The following is a 20,505-nucleotide window of genomic DNA, read 5'->3' on the forward strand; positions in this document are numbered from 1 at the left end:
TTATGCCTCAGGAAAAAAAATCAATGATCAATCTTCTTTGTTGCTAAATGAACAAAGAACAAAAAAAAAGTTCTGGATCCAAGCTTCTTCTTTAGATAGCCTCAAGTTAAAAGTGTTTGATCTTTCTCTTCATGAGTTCTTGTCTTCATGTTGGTGAGTCAGTGCTTGAAAGCAATGACGGTGTCGATAGTCATCATTAAGATATGATAAAAATCATGTCTTAATCAGCAAGTTGTGTATATTTATTTTACATGTTGATGTGTTTATGTATAAGTATATGAATGATATATTTATGAGTCACATAACATCATTTTGCATAATTTGTATGTTACCTTCATGTGCATAACCCAACTCTTATCATATAATCGGATTAAGGGTTTAAGGTTTAGTGTTTAATTTAGAGTTTAGTGTTTATGGTTTAGAGTTTAGGTTTATAATTTAGTATTTAAGGTTTAAGGCTCATTGCAAAGATTAATCGACTTGGTATCGATTTATGAGATAAATACAATATAATATTTTGATATTTATGATATTTGAACCCGAAACCTCAAAATAATACAACAATTTAAATAATTAGTTATTAAAAATATTATCATTATAAATATATTTTTAAAAAGGTTTTGGTTAAATTTGTTTTTTTTAATTTTAATAATCTTTTTTCTATAATTGATTTGTCTTGTTTTACTTTATATGGTACATGTTAGTAGTAGGGACTAGGAATGATCATTTTCTCTTAAATATGATTTGATGCCATTAATTTTGTTAATTAAGATACTAATGTAAGTTTAAATGAGTTTTTCTTTCTTAATTCTTTATAAAATCGATTACAAATATATTTTTTTAAATTATTAATATTTAAATTGAATCATATTTTTATTTTATTATATTTTTAAAATTTTATAGAATTTTTAATATATTTTTAAAATTTTATAATTATCAATAATGTAGTTTTAATAATGTAATTTTAAAAAATCTAAAATTATAATATAATATTTTTTCGAGATGCTCACGAGCTTTTCGAGTCGAATATCGAGTAGTTCGTTTCGGCTCGTTAAGAACTCAAGTCGAGCTCAAGTCGAGTCGAGCTCGAGTCGAATCCATTCGATCCGAGTATTTATCGAGCCTTGATCGAGTCGATCTCGAGTAGCTCGCAATCTGTCTCGTCTCATTTACAGCCCTAATGTTGATGCCTTAAGATGGTATAGAATGCTTAAGAAATTAGATTAAAAAAATTTGTTACATAAATATCCAGACTATAGTGGTGATTCAATATTTGCTTAATAAAGAAAATGGCTCCAAGGTGACCATCCGTTTACCAAAATCTTTTGGAAACTTGAATAGCAACCTAATGGGAATTGATATAACATGAAAAGAGTCATATTACAGCAATTTCAAAAATTGCGACAAAATTTAAAAGTATTAAGATCGAATCACCTTGGCATCTTTACCTTTTCTCAAATCACCTATCGAGCTTTTCCAGAAAAACGGCATGCCTTATCATTTACTATTGTCATCTTTACGATCATCTTTGTTGCTTGGAGTGTACTGACCAGTCGAGGATGGTGAATACCCTGGTGCACTAGGGGAGTACCCAGCACTTGGACTGCACAGAAGATTGGAAATATGAAACACCAAACTAGAGCAAACACTTTAAATTCAACATTCATCGGCTTACCTGTACTGTGGTGAACTTGGGCTGTAGTCTGGATTCCCTCCAGAATTATATGGGCTGGTTTCATTGAGAATAAAATAGATAACATGTTAGATGGCATCTAGAACAAATTTGCATTGGGTTCAGTATGAACGTACAAGTGGAAGCTTTAAGACACATTTCACAGATGACAACTTCCAAAACTAACCTAAATTATTCAATCACTTGGCAAAAGATGAGAAGTTACCTGCTAGGACTGAAGGATGGGCTTGAAGGGGAATCAGATGGAGATGTAGGTGAATAAGATGCTGATGTCGGGCTGCAATATAAAAATAAATATTTATGGCACCAAAAACAAAGTTACAATCGCATTACATATCATGAATATAAAGTACTTAAAACTGAGAAGGGAATAAGCTGAATAGCAGTGACACAATCCAAGAGTTATCAGAAAACAAACAGAAAAGTGACTGCTACCATGGCTTACCTATAATTTGGTGATGTTGGGCTGTAAGGACTGGAAGGAGACAACCTTGGACTGCTGGGTGAGTATGCCAGAGATGGACTGTACTTGGCTGATTGTGGATTGTAACTTGGAGAGGTAGGGCTATAGCTTGGTGATGTGGGACTATAACTTGGTGATGTGGGACTATAACTTGGTGAGGTTGGACTATAACCTGGTGAAGTGGGGCTATAAGCCGGAGAAGTGGGGCTATATGATGGAGATGTTGGGCTGTAGGAGGGTGAGGTTGGACTGTAGGAAGGAGATGTCGGGCTGTAGGAGGGTGAGGTTGGGCTGTAGGAAGGAGATGTCGGGCTGTAGGAAGGAGATGTTGGGCTGTATGATGGAGAAGTGGGGCTGTATGCAGGTGAACTAGGGCTGTATGCTGGTGAAGTAGGGCTGTAGCTAGGTGAAGTAGGGCTGTAACTTGGGGAGGTAGGGCTGTAGCTCGGGGAGGTTGGAGAATAAGAGGGACTTGTAGGAGAGTAGGTTGGACTTGTTGGGCTGTAACCTGGTGAACTAGGACTGTAGGTAGGTGATGTGGGGCTGTACCCAGGTGAGGTGGGGCTATACCCGGGGGAAGTAGGGCTGTAACCAGGAGAGGTAGGACTGTACCCAGGAGATGTTGGACTGCTGTAACCAGGGGATGATGTAGGAGAGAATGCCATCCCACCAACATAAGGTGAGAACTGAGCATCCGAAATGGGTGAGAGACGGAGATTCGGGCTCAGCAAGTAATTAGGAGACATCATGCCTTCATGATAAGGAGTTCCTGACACTGGAGAACGCGCAGGTGTAATGCCATATTCCAGACCTTCCATGTAACTGGGTAGCTGAAGTTCAATGGCATTCTTCAGCATCTCATCATTGAGATACAAGGCACACTCTCCTGTACCAATTGGTGCAAGCTGACCCAACATTATATTCTCTGTCACACCCCTCAAATAATCTGATTCAGCATAAACAGCAGCATCAAGGAGAATATCAACAGTCTCTTCAAATGAGCACCTCATCATAGGACCTGTATCATTCCGGTTGATGCCATGACGAGTGATGGCCATCAAGTGGCCACGATACGTCATTGTATCACAGAGGATAGCTAGATGTCGATAGTTCACGTACGACCCATCAAATGATATCACAACCCGCAATTCATCCAACAAGGACCGTCGAACTGCTTCAATTCCAAGAACTTCAATCACTTCAATCAAGTGATTGCTTGTTGTTCTCTTTGCATCAACATCCTCATGGCACATGACAGCCAAGAGATTGACACCTTCTGTATCCAACACCCATTCCTCCCCGGTCTTATAACCATCAGCCTCATCAAATTTGCTTGTTTTACCATGTTTAATGAACACTTTGTTGATGTCTGGGATACCTCTAAGGGCCATTTCTGTCAACATGTTGCTTTCAATCTTCTTCAAGAATACATCATCTTCAGCAGACTCATCAGTCAATTCACCCTTTGGGGCTTCATCATTCATGATTCGGATACGTAGGATCAACTTTTCTGCGTTGTCATCATTAAAAATGCAAGTCAAATCATCATCGAATTCCTGGTTGATCTTCTCAGCTATGTCAGCCATACTCAACTTCTTATCAATCATCATCTCACGATTCAACTCTATGCGCAGAAGCCAAGGGGATATCTTTTCTGGGGCAACCTCTTCATCAGGCATTTCATAATAGGACTTAACAAAGTCAATATCTTCCTCAATGAGAGTGCTCATTGGATCCGGATCGTACCATACTTCTGTAGCATGAGTAACACTCCGAAGAGTAGTATATTCTAAAGAACATTGGACATTCTTGGCCTTCTCCTTTGTCTTCCTAGCTTCAGGAGAGAGGTAGACTGAGAGAGAAGGTGTTTTGATTTTCTTAGCTACGTTAATAATTTCCCTCAACCGAGGGACACCAAGGGTAACATTCTTTGCACTAACACCAGCATAGTGGAAGGTGTTAAGAGTCATTTGAGTAGCAGGCTCACCAATTGATTGTGCAGCAACACAACCTATCATCTCACCAGCTGCTACCAGAGATTGCAAGAATCGCGACTCAATTTCACCAATAACCCACTCAAATGCTTCTTTTGTTAGTCTATATTCCTCCAACACCCTTTTACTGGCCAAAGTACTGCGAAGCAAAATGCCAAAAAAGAGGGTAGCATTTTTTTGGGCTTCGACACTCAGAGGATCTGTACCTGGAACAACCTTTAACCTTTCCTGGAGCTTATCAACAGAATCAACAATTTCCACAGGATGCAAATCTGACACCCTTCTAAAATCAACTTTAAAAGTCTTCTGTGCATTCCAGATAAGCCTCTTCAAGTTAACAGGCAAAGGCCAATTACTGTCACCAGTGACTGCGATTTCTGTTCCAAGTTGGTATCTATCAGCTTCAAGTTTATTAACTTCAGCATCAAACACGTCACCAAATTCTTGGATAGTTCTCAAATCTTCAATATGTTCTGGTAGCATATAAGAAGTTGGATTCCAGTTTTCATCATCTATTTTATATCTGAAGACCCTATCAAATTCGGATTTCTTCATCTTCAAAGAATCCAACTTCTGAGATTCTATCCATACAGCATCCATGCCATCTTCACCGTAGAGGAACTGAATAACATCCCCCAATGAGTTCCTCACAGTTCCATCATATTTAACCATAATATCCTCCATTGCCTTCACAAGTCGCCTCTGTATGTACCCAGTCTCAGAAGTCTTAACTGCAGTATCAATGAGACCTTCTCTACCACCCATGGCATGGAAAAAGAATTCTTGTGGGGTCAACCCACGCAGGTATGAGTTCTCCACAAAACCACGACTCTCAGGACCAAAATCATCCTTGGTAAAATGGGGCAAAGTACGATCTACAAACCCATATGGTATTCGTTTTCCCTCAACATTCTGCTGACCAACACAAGCTGTCATTTGGGATATGTTAATGAAACTTCCCTTTGATCCAGCAGTAACCATTGCCTTAAGGTTATTGCTTTCTGACAAACTTTTTTGCGCACTGTTTCCTGCATCGTCACGAGCTTTATTCAACACCTGAAGAAACAAACGAAATTAACATGAAATGCTAGCAGAAGGATGCCCAAAAAGAAAGATCTTGATCAATTTGACATCAGGTACCTGGTTAACTTTGTTTTCAAAGGACTCCATCATGGTTCTTCCAGGTTCAGGCTCTAAATCCTTGTTTTGGGCTTTAATAATGAGCTGTTTCACATCCTCTTTGGCTTTAGAAATAGTTTCATTAATTTTCTCCATTGTTGCTGAATCAGCAATTGTATCTCCAATACCCATACTAAAGGCATTCTGCAGAAGCCAATAATTAACAAGCCATTGTGTATGTCCCAAAAACTTCCGGGCTGCATCTGGGCCAACCTCTTCCCTGAAAAGAAATGATGTTACAAAACCAATTTTTAAAATATTAATGGCTTGAAGTATAAAGCCAAATGCACATTTTGGAGGAAGCCATATTCCAAATAGATAAAGCACAGATACTTTTAAAAACAGCTTAACTAAATCATTGCACACTCAAAAGGAAAGTAATTCAACAGTAAATTGTTCACAATCTTAGTTTATGATTAGGATTCAGCTTCATTTGATAGAGAAAATATTCAGAAGAGGAACATATGATAGCATATCCAAAACCTAGTAAGATTTAGAGCTTATCAAACCTTCTCGAATGGGATAACTCTCCTAATATTTATAAGTTAAAACCACATTTTTTCCCTAAAGACATACCAAATTACATGTATAAGACTCCCTGCAGATGATCCAAGTGTCTTCTTGCAAAGAGTGCCGGACAGAACCTCCCCCTTCTCTATTCTTACTTGAGTATCCCCAGGCGTGATAAACCCAGTCTCACTTTCCGAATGCCAGGCAGATGTTCTCATTAGATTTATCTGTTTTGGTATGATCAGATTAAAAACCTGCTTCCCTGTCCAAATTGGTCGGGGCTTTACAATTGTAGGAGCTGGAACCTTTCCATCAAAATCCTCCCACCACATCAATATATTCATGAAAACGTCCTGAATAACCCATAATAATTAGAATCACATCACAATAACAAGAACCGCGTAGCATTTAAATAATCATATTAGTTGAATGCAACTATTATTCTCATCACCTTTTCTATGAAAGTATCCCTTTTGGTTATCTTACGACATCCTAGAAGTGTATCCTGGACAATCCCCATCACAGGCCTATTTGATTGAGGGGATACAATGCATTTAGGCACCATCATGAGTTCTGCTACCTCTGCTCTCGTCTCAAATGATTGAGGAACATGCATATTCATTTCATCACCATCAAAATCAGCATTGTACGGTGAAGTAACAGACAAATTTAGACGAAATGTAGAGTATGGCATAATCCGGATTCTATGGCCCATGATTGACATTTTATGGAGACTAGGTTGACGATTAAAAAGGACATAATCTCCATCAATTAAATGTCGCTCCACCTGCGGCCATAATTATGATGGTTAAAACACGGGGAACAAAAAATAAATGGCCAATTAAAATGTTTTCAGAAAAAGAAGCATGCCTTATAACCAAGCTCTAGGTGATGATCACTGCTTTTCTTCAGGTAACGAAGATCAAGCCTTTGTCCATCATCTCTTATGATATACTTAGCACCAGTCTTTCCTGGTGGAGGATGAGGCCCATATTCCACAAGTTCTTTCAACCTGTTTCAAAGATATCTCTGGTCCTAATAATCGGCCAAATGTGGAAGAAAATTTAAAACTATAAGAAGCTACTCACCTCTCAATGTTATACGGAGTCACAGTTTCTGGATATGTGAGATTTAAAGCTATACTCCAAGGTACTCCAAGTTGATCAATGTTGATATTGGGATCTGGCGTAATTACTGTTCGAGCGGAAAAGTCAACCCTTTTCCCCATCAAATTACCCCTAATACGGCCCTCTTTTGCCTTAAGCCTACTACAAATAGATTTAATAGGTCTCCCAGATCTCTGTGTGGCCTACACAAGAAAGAGAAACAAGTTTTAAAATACGCTCATATGGAGGAGTTAAAAAATGTGCATGCAAGCACAATACCCTTGGAAGTCCGGGTAGTTCATTGTCAAAATATGTTGCCACATGAAACTGTAACAACTGGGCAAATTCAGATATGATATGTGCAGGGGATCCATTTCTCTCCTGCCTCCTCAAGTTCTCATTGTGCCGAATAATCATAGCTAATGCATGAGTTAAGTCATCCTGGATTCAGCAAACATGGGAATTCAGATCCGATCTAATAGAATCATAAATCATAAAAGGAATAACTTCAAAGGCATCAACATAGAAGTAACGTTAACAAAAAACTTGCCTCACTCCTAGAGGAAGTGTCCATCATCACAGATGGTCTCACAGGAGGTGGAGGTATTGGAAGTACTTGAAGAATCATCCAATCTGGACGAGCATATTTAGGATTCAAGCCCAATAGTTGGCAGTCCTCATCACTTATCCTTTTCAAGACATTAAGAACCTAGAAAACACAGCAGATCATCAACATGAATTTCTTTGAAATAAAAGGCAATATATGCACAAATGGCTACCCGTTCAGCAGTAAGAGTCTGTTTTCTTTCCACAGGTTCAGGGAGCTGTTCCTGATCATCATTCTTCTTCCTTTGGGCTTTATACTCTGCAATGATCTTCATACCATCAATACTCAGCTTTGGCTGCTGAGCACCACAGCCACCACGACTCTTTTTTACAGGTTCCTCTGTATCTTGACCTTGGACATCAATCTCATCGCCGCCCTCACATTTAGTTTTGTTCTTGCATGAATCTAAGATCTTTCTCAACCTGTTCTTTGGATTTTTTATCTTCAATGCCTGCTTAAATTTATGGTCTTCCTGAAAAAGCAACAATTGTATTGAGAATGGCATCATAGGACCAGGTAATTAGCTCTGAAAGTGGTAAAATGCAAAATGAACAGTGAACACAAAGGGACATGTATAGAAAGAAATATATCAAAATAGAGATATGGAAACATGCTAAATCCACCTTCACACTACTGTTTCATGATAAAAGGAAATAGTAATCTCAAAAAAGGTTTTAAAAAAAGTTCAGTTCTGAAGCTAAATATCACTCATTACCCCAACTCAGAATACTATCTGCTTGTAAAGTACACCATCAAATTAAAATGTATCTTCATACATTTCATGTTTAAAATCTCATATCAAACAACAATGGGCAAGTTACTCCCACTCCTGAGCTGTCGAAGAGAGGAGTGACTGGGATTGAGGACCTTTTATGCCCGATGTGTGGGAAGGGGGAGGAGTCGATCTCACATCTGTTTTTGCATTGTGAGGTGGTTTGGGTTATGTGGTCTAGATTTTTGAGGGGTTGGAATTTTCTTTTGTGGTTCCTAAGAAGGTGATTGACTTCTTAATTTTGGGGGATGAGTTAATTCCGAGATCTACTATTTGGAAATTCATTCCAAGGGCGGTGTTGTGGTCGGTTTGGAAATGTAGGGACGAGATTATTTTCCAGAAAGGGAAAGTGGATTCTGCACTGCAGTTCTTTCTTTCTAGATTTAGAACTGCTTCTTGGTTTGGGGCGAGATTCAAGGATATTAATATTCCTTTCGACTCTCTACTTGGGGATTTAAAATTGGCAGACTCGATCGGAAGATAGAATCATAGGTGTGATCCTACTTCTAGGTGGATACCTCCGCCAGAAGGTTTCATTAAACTTAATGTTGATGGGGCAATGGTTAAGGGATGGAACAAAGGAGGAATTGGAGGTCTGATTAGGGATGATAGAGGTTTGAAACTAGGAACATTCTCTGAAAAAATTGGAGGAGGTCCTCCTATTCTTGCAGAGTTGTTGGCGATCAAAAGAGGTTTCAGTCTCATCGAGGAGTTGGGATCTTTTCCAACTCAGAGGATTATTTTGGAGTCAGACTCGACCATGGCCCTAAAGTGGATTAAAAATCCAGACTTATGTACCCCGTTGTTTCAGTCTTTGGTAAGAGGCGTAGCTAATTATGTGGAAGGAAAGGGCATCATTTTAAGACATATTGTGAGAGCTGCTAACTTAGAAGCAGATGAGTTAGCAAAAGTTGGTATAGGATGATAGTTAGCAAAAGTTGGTATAGGATGATCTGTGGTTATGAGTTATTGTTTTTAGGCTGTGGTGTCTATTCAGTTTTTTAAGGAGTATGGTTTTAGTGCTGCAGTTTGTGTTTAGGTTGTTAAATCTTATGTTTTAAGCAGACTATGGTTATGGTTTGGTTGTATGTTATGTTCCAGATTAATATAATTTAGAGGCGCTCTTTTCCTCCTTCCTATGTCCTTCATGTTACTTATATAACATGTAGGATATGAAGGGGTTTTTAATGAGGCCTATATTCTATCAAAAAAAAAAGTTACTCCCACTCCTTCAAACGTATTTATACTCCTGTACTTGATAACAGCCAATCCAATATATATATATAAACACTATACATCCAACAATTACAAGAAGTTGTCATCATGCTAAGATACATTTTGTTCTAATTGAAATAAAAAAAATGCCCTAATCAAGCCTAGTAATAGTACCTCATCAGCAAGAATTTTAGAGCAATTGAAGCAGACACATCTCATTATACTGAGCACAGTTTTTATAAATCCAATATGAAACATAGGCTTGGCAAGCTCCAAGTGCCCAAAATGCCCAGGACACTCAGCCATGGTGGCCGTACAAGTCTCGCACTTCAGCTTCCGATCAATAGTTCCCAACCGGGGGTCACTTAAGCCTCCAACTTTAGGCTTTCCCCTCTCCGTCGTTTCACTGTGCTCAATATGCACCACAGACATTTGCCTCTGCAGAAACCAATGAAATTAAAAATCATGATTTCCAGGTTATAAAAGGTAGTAGCAAAGAAGGAAAAGGGGAAACGTCGCAGCAACTTCATCTTGTAGTTAAAGAAAGAATAACCGCTACGTAGCTGCCAGTTGATGCACAAATTCTACATTTATTTCCACTTTGTCCTATCATGTATTGGCAACAAGACAGACAGACAAGAAAAAAAGAGAACACAAAAATAACAGAATTGAGAAAGCGAAATTTACGATTTCATCGGGACTGAGGATGCCGAACTGGACCATGCGGACCTTGGCGACCTCCGCCGGAGAGAATGGGAACCGCAAATCCATGGCAATCCAATCCGATCAAGAATAAGGGTAACCTTAAATTCTCACTCGGGTAAAAAGAGTGACGTTATTTTTCAAAAAATATCGAAATAAGATTTTCTTTCCTTTTTCTCTTTATGTTTTTATGTTCGATTTGCTGTTTGAAAATTCTGCCGGCTAAATTGAGAGATCTAAAATTTCTCGTTCTACAGAGGGAGACTCTCCGCAAAAAGAAACTCCAAGGAAATGAATTTCAAAGCCCTAAGGGCTTATTTATAGGCAAATTAGAGCAGCCCCAGGCTTCTCTTGATGATTATTGGAGTCTGGGTGCGCATTGCGCAACAGGTTAAGTCTAAAGTCAATAATACCCTTGTTTGATGATTTGTCGGTCGTAATTCATTGAAGATAAATGATTTAATTTTTTATTATATAAATTATAATTGAATAATTGAATTAAATGAACAAATAAAATATAAGATTTACAATATATAATAAGATTATTAGATTAAAGTTATAAAAATTTAGTAATTATATATATATATAAGAATTTAAAATATATTTTAATGGAATGATATATTAACTTAGTTAATGATAAATGTTAAAAAATTAATGATATGATTAACATATAAAATTTTAAAATTTAATTATATATTATTTTTCTAGATCATATAAGTCTGAATGATCACTTTATTATAGCTCATTATAACTCGTAAATAATATATACATTAATTTAATATTTTAAATTATTATTTAATTGGATTTAAAAGTGAAACGTTAAATTAAAAAATTATTATCTAATTTTAAATAATTTATATATATATATATATATATTAATACAATAAAATTATCATAATTTTAATGATGAAATTACAATTAAACTATATAAAAGTATTATATAATAAAAAGTAATTTTATCATAAATAATTTTGATCCATTCTAACTATTAGAGTTTTAGTTTAAACATTTAAAATTTAGACTTGAAAGTTTTATTAAATAAATAAAATAAAGCTTAAAATACATTATTCGAATAGAAGTCAGATGTGTCATCATTATTCTAAGAAATAGATATTTATGTTTTTAACTATTAAGTGACATTGAATATTAAAGGAGTGTTATTCTGTTTAGATGTTTTGAGTTTCAACGGTTATATTTGTAGAATGTGTGCGCATTATCGATAATTAGAAAAGATTCTAAATGTATATTACTATATAATCCCATTGTACTATTAAAAATATATTTATGATTTTTATTAGATTATAACTCCTAATTAAATCTATAATCTTCTTATATTCATATACAAATATATACGTTACTCCATTTACTAAACGCACCAATAATTCTACAAAAGGATCTGCGTGTAAATACAGAAATTTGTCAAAATGGTCGTAAGGATTTTTTTTTTGGATATATCCAAAAATAGATAAATATTGGCTGTAATTAGACAGGTCGTGTAAACAAATTTTCTAAACAAACAACAAGTTTTCAAAAACGTGGATGACCAACATCTCTTTTTTCAACACCATCGTCAAATTCAAATCGTAACTCAGGGTTTCGCCATAATGATAGTATCTCCTTCGATAAAAACCTTAAAATTCAGATGAATGGCTTACATCTATAACTGTAAAGCGTACAAAACTAACCTTAACCTATGGACGATCAATTTATTCCCTCCAGATTTCTACTTCGAGGCAGGAAACAAGGACAGCCTTTCTTTCGCCATGGTCGACGAGAGCAAGTTCAGGTTCGAGAAAGAAGACAAGTTCAAGCCATTTTTCGAGACAATTGATTACTGGGGGATCCAGCGAAACAGAACCAAGATTAAGTGTAACAATTGTGGGAAACTCGTCGGTCATATTTATGATGACGGCCCCCTCCTCTAAGAGGTAGTCCCAATCAATGGATTTTAGGGCCGAGTCCAGAGCCCTTAGGTATCGGTTCAAAAGCAAGGCGCTTAAGATCACAACCGAAACTTGAAGATTTTGTTTAAGATTCTTCTTTTGGTTGGTTCTTATATATATGCATGATATTACTATATCTTACATGTGAAGTTCAATTACCCTATGAATTAATATAATATATTTTATAATAGAAAATCAATATTAACTTGTTTTGTGGTTGCGTTGTATGTGCTGGCAGCTTGTGTTTTCCGGATAAATAAAGATGCATTTATCCAAAATTAATATTAACATTTTATTAAATTTATCATGTCCGTTACTTTTGAGGTTCAAATGATGTTGTCTTGTTCTTTTAGGAATTCATTGTTAATATATAGTTTGGTTACCAGTGTATAGTCTCATTCAGGCTTGAGGAAAAATAAAGTTCTTTTTTTTTCTATTTCTTTTTAGATCAAGTCATATATAATTTCTTTCTTCGGTGTAAAAGCTTAATCTAAATGTTTGTTTATTATTTTTTGTAATAAAATATATATTTCTTTAGAATTTTTTTTATGTTCTCACAACAAATTAAAACCGCCTTATACATTTGATAGGAAAATCATTTGAATGTTTAAAATACGACACGGATATCTCATATATTTTACCATTTCTATCAATGTAATGTAATGTATATGGAGTATTTTTAAATTGTGCAGTGTGTATTTATGTAATTTGGTTTTCGTGTTTTAAAATATTTTTAAACTTAATGGTGTTAAATGCAATGACAAATCTAGAATTTTTTTTATCACCAATATAAATATAAAAAATATATATAAAATAATTTTTATATATTATTTAAAAAGATAATAACAATTATATATATTTATTTAGATTAAATCTAAAGTAATTTACTTTTTTTGAATATGTGATAAGTCACGTTGTCGCTTCTCAACCTCGTGCTCGTATAATGTTAGACTGAAAAATAATTTACAATGCGTATTAGAATGAAAATTTATTTTCAAATAAGATATATTTGTGTAAAAAATTTGAAAATGAGAACCTAACGTCACTGGCCCCGTCATAAAATGGGAAATTTTAAAAGAAAAATGGGGCATAATTACTACTTAATTAAGCTGGGCGGATATATAAACAAAATTTCTGAATCAACGCGTTTTTGAAAATCTGCCGAACGCCATCCTCTCTTTCGTCAACGCTGTCGTCAAATCCGAATCGAAGCTCGGTTTTACCCCATAAAATCCAGTTCATCCTTCAATCAAAAACCTTACATTTCCGGTGCAAAAATGGCTTCCATCTACAGCTGTAGGGAGTGCGGAACCGACCTGAACCTAAGAACAACCCATTTATTCCCTCCAGATTGCTACTTCGAGGCGGGAAACAAGGGCACCCTTTCTTTCGCCATGGTCGACGAGACCAAGTTCAACTTCGAGAAAGAAGATAAGCTCAGGCCTTTTTTCGAGACCATTGATTACTGGGGAATCCAACGGAACCGAACCAAGATCAAGTGCAACGGCTGTGGTAAACTCGTGGGTCATATTTATGATGACGGCCTTCCTCTCACGGATAGTCCCGGTCAGTGGCATTTTGGGCCGAGTCAGGTGATCCCCAGAGCCCCGAGGTATCGGTTCAAGACCAAAGCGCTTAAGATCACGACTGAAACTTGAAGAATTTTTCGAAGATCAAAGTTTTGGGGTTTTGTGTATATTTATGAACTTGGGTTTCTCTATTCAATGAATAAAGGATATTTTTATACAAAATCAATCTTGGAATTCCCTTAGATTTATGAGATTGATTACTTGTTATTTACTTTTAGGTTTGAATGATGTTGTCTTTGTTCTTAGGTTTATGTTTAGCACAAACGAAGATGTTCTGAATTAAACAGAACATAAGTTTTTCCGGTCTTACCAAACCATGCAACCGTTCATCATCTTGAACTTGTCTGACTAAAAAATGTCCATTAACACCAAGATTCAACGATGATTCTCATTCATCTGTTTCAGAATCAGTTTTTGAGTTGAAATCGCCAGTAGTATGTATTTGACTGAACAAATTCAATATGGAATGAAGATTTTTTATATCTTGTCTTCACTTGTCGATTCTTGTAACTTGAAATTGCATCTACCAGTCAATGCTTGTAGTTGCGGTCATTCATTCACTCACATCCATGAACTTGTATCCTGGTTAGACACTACATAAAAGCTTCCGAAAACTCAAAACCGAGCACTGAACATATCACTCATGGTTGAACGTTAGGTTGGATTGGTAGCTCTTGGGGGTTGGGGGGTTAGGTTATGAATCTTGCTTTCCTTGTCTTCAATATATTTGTCGATCCTCTAATTATTTTCTTGTTTCATTTGATCATCTTACACTTGAGCAAACGTGAGTAGCATATTCGACTAAAAAGTTTTAGGATTATGAAGCAAATGAAGTTGGAGACTGATAGTGTAATTGATAAGCCTAAACTAGCAATCCCCCCACCTCCACCTCCTCCACCACCGCTTCCAAGATCCTGGGCAAGAAAGACTAGTGCAGACAGTGTGACAAACCGTGAGATTGCCAAATTCTGGAGGCAGAAACACGCCGAGGAGGAGGATCACCTCCTGGCAGCCATCAAGGCCGCAGCACGCAAAAGGGCCCGCAATCTGTCGGTAAGATAATATGATACTCCTTTAGCTTTATGATGGTTTGTCACAGAAAACAGTTATCAGCTTACTGATTCATGTTGTTGAGTTGTTTCTTTATTGGCATAAGAAAGCCAGGAGTTAGTTTTAGTAAAGTCTCTACTCTCTAGCATCCCTAAACGTTCGAGTCACTTTGTTACATCTTTTGATAAGTGTCACTCGGTTACCTTGTTCAACATCAATATTGTGTAACGTGTAGGAGGAAGACTACAAGAGCTTCGAGGAGTCACTGAGCGATGAAGAGTACAACGCTAAGCAGAATATCACAGCCCCAACTAATGACAGCAAAGGCAATGATAAGAACAATGAAGTTCGTGTGGGGATAAAAGACTGGTAAGTAAAATTTCTCTTCAAGATTTTGGTCATTCTGATGAGAATAAACATACATGGGAAATCAGCATCAAATCTCGATGTCATACAGTTTTCTTAAGGAAACATATTAAATTGCAGAAACTTTTGTTTGAGAAATCAGCAGATGAAACTAACAACACTAAATCCAGCAGAGAACTGATACCATAGCAGGACATAGACATGTTCTTCGCATGATCCCTCGATTATATAGAAAAACTTCAAAAGAAAATTAACAAACTGTGTTTTGGAACATATCGGTATAAAACAAACCAGTAGTAGCTAGTAGTTCAGAACAAGTTATAAAATGCTTTTATTCTTTGTACAAATTTGATGGAACCATAATATTTGCTTCTCAAACATCATGTGCAGGTGGACGAATAGCAAGTATGCATACTTAAACCAACCAGCTGTTGAGTCTACGGACAATCGAAGGCGACGTGCATCCACTTATATACCGAACTTTCTCAATTATAAACCAGCCCCATTGTATCCTACATCACTTGGTGTCTTTTAAATCATTGAGATGGAGGAGCTTTTTTCAACCCTCAATTGATTGCATTACCTCATATCAGGAAAATATATCGTTGTCCTTTTAGTTTCCGTGTAAGTGAAACCTCCGTTCATTTGTTTGTGTGCTTGCAAATAAGCATGGTTATGAGAAAATCCTGTTGTAGACCCGACAATGTATTAATAATGCATATTATTATTCAATTTATGTATTTAAATTACATTTTACGAAATAACATGTTTAAGCAAATTGCAGTATCAAACTTTTAGTTTTGCAATGATCATAATTCAATTCCTTACAATCAAATTAAAACGAGAATCGACATTGAGAGATAGTGTCGTGTCGGATGAAAGATTGATAATGCCACAGTAATATGACTTGGAGCTAAAAAAAACATGATCAATTTGTGAAACGCCAGCCAGATACCACATTAATATCTTTGATATACATTTCTAATTGCAGTAATGGCGGATGGCATCTCAACAAAGACTGTCTGGTCGCTGATACTATGCTACTGATGGACATTGGCAAGTGTTTTCACCTACTTTTTCCAATGCATCCATTTGTGCTGCAAAAACTGCAATTTTGTTTTCCATTTGACCCATGCAAAAACTGCTATATTGATATTGTTTGTTTCTCTCATGTTTTGGTCCACAAAAGAGAACGGAAAAACAAAAGCTTAAAGCAACACTACTTTTTGGAAAGTTCTGCAATAAATTAGCCTACAAATCATCAAATTTCAACATAATTTACAGAAAAAAGATAGCGTTTGTGTTGGGTTGACCTCTGCTATTGATGTCTGAATCTTACCCACACAGAACAATCCCTGAAACTATCAACCAACCTCTTTAAAAGGAAAACGATCCATGGGTTTAAACTTCACCGTGTTACACCAATGGTTTGAAAGTTATTCGAGTTTGATTGGAAAAAATCGAATTCAGTTCAATATTTATAATTGGTCAAGCCGAATTCTATCACCATAGTACTAGGCTCGAGTACCTCGTGAGACTATTCAATTTTTCAATTTTAATGTCTTTATATTATTAGATTACATTTCTACCTTTAATCTACATAGTACATCAGATATCACTGAACTTTGTCTGATGATTTTACACAATTGAATTTTTAATTTTTTTTAATTATAGCATTCAATTTTAGTTTTACATTTAATTATATCAATCCACCGTAATTCATTAAAGGGATGATAACATAGACGTTGCTTGCCATGACGATAACGACATGGACCGTGTAATAATTCAAATAGGATCCACGTAAGCTTTTTTACCCTCCATTTGATCCGAACCTCATGTGAAGATACCAACGGTAAATAAGCCCATCTTGGGACAAGATATGAGAATAAGAAATTGAAGATGCCAACAGTAAATTCATGGAGTTTGAGGATTTTTTCGGTTAAACATGCATAATATTCACGTTTAGGAGGACAAAACGAGTTTGGTTGAAAAATTTGAAACTCATTTACCGTCGACGATGGTGGTCAAATCTAAGTTGGTTCAGGCAGATGGAGAGAGAATGAGAGGAAGAAAAAAGAAGAAAGAATAAAGAAAAATAATTTTTATAGGGATCCAACATGATGTCATTGATGTAAACCTTCAAGTGACCAAAAGAGAACAATTAGAAAAAAGAGGGATCAAATTGAAAACTTTTAAAATTATTTGATCAAAACAAAAATAAAACCAAAGTTAAGTGACAAAAAAAATAATTGGCATATAAATGAAACCCCTTAAACTGATAATGAAATCAAAATCAAAACAACAACAACAAGAGGACATGAAAGGGCTTCATCATACCTGCTCTGGATCTTATCCCACGATTAAATATTTATGATAATTAATTCGCTTAGTCCATCATCTGCCTCACTCATCCATTTTTTATGGAGTCTTATATGGAATCATTCAACCATGTATTGCCTTAAAGATTCATATATTAATCCACTTACGTGGTCCTTAGATGCTTCAGTGACACTAACTTATTCCTCGGAATCTAGAACCGAATTAATAACAACACAAAGATGTGATGTAAGGCACAACAAAGACCAGATGGATTCAAGGACAAACTTAGGATTTTATATAAGAAAGAAGAATACATATTATCAATAAAAAAATATAAAGAAAATACTTCAATTCTATGAAAATTTAAAATTTTCAGGTAGATGGCCGCTATGTTGTGATTACATGTCAGATTTGAACCGGAGAACATGTAGATTCTATGCCCCCCCTTTTTTTCTTCCAGCAATGACATGAAAATTTTGTTGTATTCTTTGGCCTATGTGCCGTCTCAAGAGAAGACCAAGTCCATGGGGGCACTGTATATAATAAATAACAGATAGGAAACAACTGATACAGCTTACTTGCTTCATTTACTGTGTTCATCTGCCATGGACTTTGTTCAGATATCACAAGAAAAGCAACCACATTCTTCATGAAATGATTTAGCAGTTTGGGGTAGGAGACATTTTCTCATTCCATCACATGCATGGCCAAGAGATTTCATTTGCTAGAGGATTCTCAAACACATGACCATGCTCATAGTCATAAGCAAACGTGGGTGATTCTTATCATTGCCATTTTAGCTGCCTTGCTGTTGGGATTTTCCTTCTTGTTCTTTTGCAGACGAAGATGGTAGCCATAAAGGTAAAGGTTTAATCACATCTGTAGAATCATTCTTCCATTGAATTGCTTGCTCATCATTTCATGAAATCGTTGTACAATCAGGAAGTCTGAAAGCCGATAAATTGTGGTTGAGGCGTTTCCAAGTCGAGGAGCTAGAAAAGGCTACCAAAAACTTTAGTGCAGACTGTTTGTTGGGGTCTGGTGCATTTGGCAATGTCTATAAAGGAACCTTTGAATTTGAAGGTACATTAGCAATCAAGAGAGCTCATGCCGAATCATACCAAAGCGTTGAAGAATTCAGAAATGGTAAGCAAGCCTTATGCATTCTACAACATAATTTAGGTTATTTACCACAGCTCAAGTAGATTGACTTGGTTTTTTTTTTTGATTTCTTGAAACAGAAGTTAGGCTTCTTTGGAAAGTAAATCATCCAAATCTTGTAGGTTTGGTGGGGTTCTGTGAAGAACCCGGTATGTATATTGAGCCTCAAATCATTGATTAATCAATCAATTGTCTAAGAACCTAAGAATTTTTTTACTTCATTTGAAACAGGACCAAAAGGTGCAAAAATATTGGTTTATGAATATGTACCACATGGTTCTTTACTTGAGTATATCATGGGTAAGTTCCCACTTGAAACACCTTTCACAGACAAGAAATCAATTAAAAAAACTCATTTCTGCTCATTTTTGGAGTGCAGGAAGAGGTGGAAAAAACTTGACATGGAGGCAAAGAGTGAACATAGCCATTGGAGCTGCTAAAGGTAAATTTCCCACATAAAATTAGTTTAAACTTTACTATAAACATGATTTTTCATTTTTTTAAACAGGAATAGCTCATTTGCATGATGGGATTAAGCCAAGCATAATCCACCGAGATATTAAGCCTAGCAACATCTTAATTGGAGAAAGGTTTGAAGCTAAGGTCTCAGATTTTGGACTTGTGAAAATGGGACCTATTGGAGATCAATCACATGTTAGTAGCCAGATCAAAGGAACACCCGGGTACCTTGATCCTGCTTATTGTACAAGTTTTCATTTGAGTCCTTTTAGTGATGTTTATAGCTTTGGTGTTATACTTCTGCAACTTATTGCTGCCCGGCCAGCCGTGGATTCCACTAGAAGTCACCCTAATTATCATATCATTGACTGGGTTAGTTTATTTATCAACCATAACTTTGCCTTACTGTTGTTAATAAGCTGCCAATTCAGACACTATAATGTACTGAAATGAGCTGTTGAAAATGCAGGCGAGGCCGAATATAGAGAGGGGCCACATCAAAGAAATCCTCGATGCTACTCTTTTATCCAGACCTTGCAACATGGACATGATGTTGACAATGGGTGAACTCGGCTTAAGATGTGTGTCGAAAACTCCTAAATACCGTCCAACAATGACTCAGGTCTGGCAAGAACTGGAAAAAACACTTTATTCAGTCGACAACTTGACCAACAAACAACCGTTGAGTAGCTCCAAACCGACCACCACCCCAACGTTTCCTCGACCAACAGAACAAGGAAATCATAGATCATTTGACCAGGATTATTCCCAAAGCTTTGTGAGCATAGATGGTGTTGGATTTCAGAAGTTCCATGTCGAGTTGGACAGCATTTCATCTACCAGCTTAAGATGTTTTGAGCTCGACAGTGCCATATTGCATGATAAGAAGAATCTGAGAGATCAATCAAACAAGTAATTATATGTTTTCAGCTTTAGAGATCAAACAATTACAAATCGTCGAACAGTGACTCTCTTTAGCATCAAACTAAGATCATGAATACTTACAATCAGCTAATTAAACAACAATAACTTTCCACAAATACGATTCCCGGAGCGAGCTGCTTTGGGAAACTTATTTATGAAACTCCATCTGAGAAATGCAAAAATATAAGGCATGATATGACCAAATTATATTCCAGGACTTCTCTTTGTTTCAGCCACTTCAATCCCAGAGATAAGAACTCATTTCATCTACATAGCTTGGTTCACTTTCATCTTCCTTCTCAGATGCATTAGAAGTTTCACAGCGAGTCACAATGTCGGCATACATTTTTACAGAAGCCTTTGAAAATTCAACCAAGGATTCGAAAACAGAATAAAATCCTGTTTGGAATCCTTTCACGGTTATCTGCTGCGTCTGTCCCATGATAGTTTGAT

General features: G+C 36.3%; 4 protein-coding genes and 1 pseudogene across 6 annotated transcripts; 4 read left to right on the top strand and 1 right to left on the bottom strand.

Annotated features, from left to right (window-relative positions):
- Positions 1–1,469: 1,469 nt before the first annotated feature.
- On the bottom strand, positions 1,470–10,389 carry LOC120141629 (DNA-directed RNA polymerase II subunit RPB1-like). 3 transcript variants are annotated; one of them, XM_039156445.1, is made up of 14 exons: positions 10,227–10,387; positions 9,714–9,977; positions 7,725–8,024; positions 7,496–7,654; positions 7,225–7,386; positions 6,928–7,148; positions 6,710–6,851; positions 6,291–6,626; positions 5,906–6,192; positions 5,291–5,549; positions 2,139–5,206; positions 1,899–1,970; positions 1,676–1,729; positions 1,470–1,603 (listed from the first exon to the last, which is right to left on the bottom strand). In XM_039156445.1, exons 1-14 carry the CDS (start codon positions 10,308–10,310, stop codon positions 1,498–1,500), a joined length of 5,514 nt encoding a protein of 1,837 aa, XP_039012376.1. In that variant the 5' UTR covers positions 10,311–10,387; the 3' UTR covers positions 1,470–1,497. The 3 variants fall into 3 exon arrangements, 1 of the variants encoding a protein (XP_039012376.1); XR_005517787.1 differs by having other exon boundaries at positions 1,573–1,603; positions 1,899–1,944; positions 2,134–5,206; positions 10,227–10,389; XR_005517786.1 differs by lacking the exon at positions 1,470–1,603 and having other exon boundaries at positions 1,728–1,772; positions 1,837–1,970; positions 10,227–10,388.
- A 1,498-nt stretch (positions 10,390–11,887) lies between these two features.
- LOC120141634 lies at positions 11,888–12,260 on the top strand (annotated as a pseudogene).
- Positions 12,261–13,334: 1,074 nt separating this feature from the next.
- LOC120141633 lies at positions 13,335–13,926 on the top strand. The gene has a single exon (XM_039156449.1). It carries the CDS (start codon positions 13,462–13,464, stop codon positions 13,840–13,842), a length of 381 nt encoding a protein of 126 aa, XP_039012380.1. The 5' UTR covers positions 13,335–13,461; the 3' UTR covers positions 13,843–13,926.
- A 584-nt stretch (positions 13,927–14,510) lies between these two features.
- On the top strand, positions 14,511–15,886 carry LOC120141632. Its single transcript, XM_039156448.1, has 3 exons — positions 14,511–14,826; positions 15,059–15,192; positions 15,580–15,886. The coding sequence occupies exons 1-3, from the start codon at positions 14,593–14,595 to the stop codon at positions 15,722–15,724; spliced, it is 513 nt and encodes a 170-aa protein (XP_039012379.1). The 5' UTR covers positions 14,511–14,592; the 3' UTR covers positions 15,725–15,886.
- A 2,325-nt stretch (positions 15,887–18,211) lies between these two features.
- Positions 18,212–20,061, top strand: LOC120141659 (probable serine/threonine-protein kinase PBL11). Its single transcript, XM_039156460.1, has 8 exons — positions 18,212–18,266; positions 18,349–18,369; positions 18,451–18,654; positions 18,750–18,818; positions 18,901–18,969; positions 19,049–19,111; positions 19,178–19,500; positions 19,598–20,061. Exons 1-8 carry the CDS (start codon positions 18,212–18,214, stop codon positions 20,042–20,044), a joined length of 1,251 nt encoding a protein of 416 aa, XP_039012391.1. The 3' UTR covers positions 20,045–20,061.
- The last annotated feature ends 444 nt before the right edge of the window (positions 20,062–20,505 follow it).

The sequence above is a fragment of the Hibiscus syriacus genome, unplaced genomic scaffold, assembly GCF_006381635.1.
Source record: "Hibiscus syriacus cultivar Baekdansim isolate YM2019G1 unplaced genomic scaffold, ASM638163v2 tig00110812_pilon, whole genome shotgun sequence".
Classification (NCBI taxonomy): domain Eukaryota; kingdom Viridiplantae; phylum Streptophyta; class Magnoliopsida; order Malvales; family Malvaceae; genus Hibiscus; species Hibiscus syriacus.

What these genes read in the sequence shown, in the direction of transcription:
- LOC120141629 (XM_039156445.1), bottom strand. Translation starts at nt 10,310, where the DNA reads ATGGATTTGCGGTTCCCATTCTCTCCGGCGGAGGTCGCCAAGGTCCGC. An exon ending in ACACTTCCTCTAGGAGTGAG is followed by an intron (nt 7,387 to 7,495) that starts GCAAGTTTTTTG and finishes TGCTGAATCCAG; the next exon opens with GATGACTTAACTCATGCATT. An exon ending in ACTCCGTATAACATTGAGAG is followed by an intron (nt 6,852 to 6,927) that starts GTGAGTAGCTTC and finishes TCTTTGAAACAG; the next exon opens with GTTGAAAGAACTTGTGGAAT.
- LOC120141633 (XM_039156449.1), top strand. Translation starts at nt 13,462, where the DNA reads ATGGCTTCCATCTACAGCTGTAGGGAGTGCGGAACCGACCTGAACCTA.
- LOC120141632 (XM_039156448.1), top strand. Translation starts at nt 14,593, where the DNA reads ATGAAGCAAATGAAGTTGGAGACTGATAGTGTAATTGATAAGCCTAAA. An exon ending in AAAGGGCCCGCAATCTGTCG is followed by an intron (nt 14,827 to 15,058) that starts GTAAGATAATAT and finishes TGTAACGTGTAG; the next exon opens with GAGGAAGACTACAAGAGCTT. An exon ending in CGTGTGGGGATAAAAGACTG is followed by an intron (nt 15,193 to 15,579) that starts GTAAGTAAAATT and finishes CATCATGTGCAG; the next exon opens with GTGGACGAATAGCAAGTATG.
- LOC120141659 (XM_039156460.1), top strand. Translation starts at nt 18,212, where the DNA reads ATGGCCAAGAGATTTCATTTGCTAGAGGATTCTCAAACACATGACCAT. An exon ending in CGAAGATGGTAGCCATAAAG is followed by an intron (nt 18,370 to 18,450) that starts GTAAAGGTTTAA and finishes TTGTACAATCAG; the next exon opens with GAAGTCTGAAAGCCGATAAA. An exon ending in CGTTGAAGAATTCAGAAATG is followed by an intron (nt 18,655 to 18,749) that starts GTAAGCAAGCCT and finishes TTCTTGAAACAG; the next exon opens with AAGTTAGGCTTCTTTGGAAA.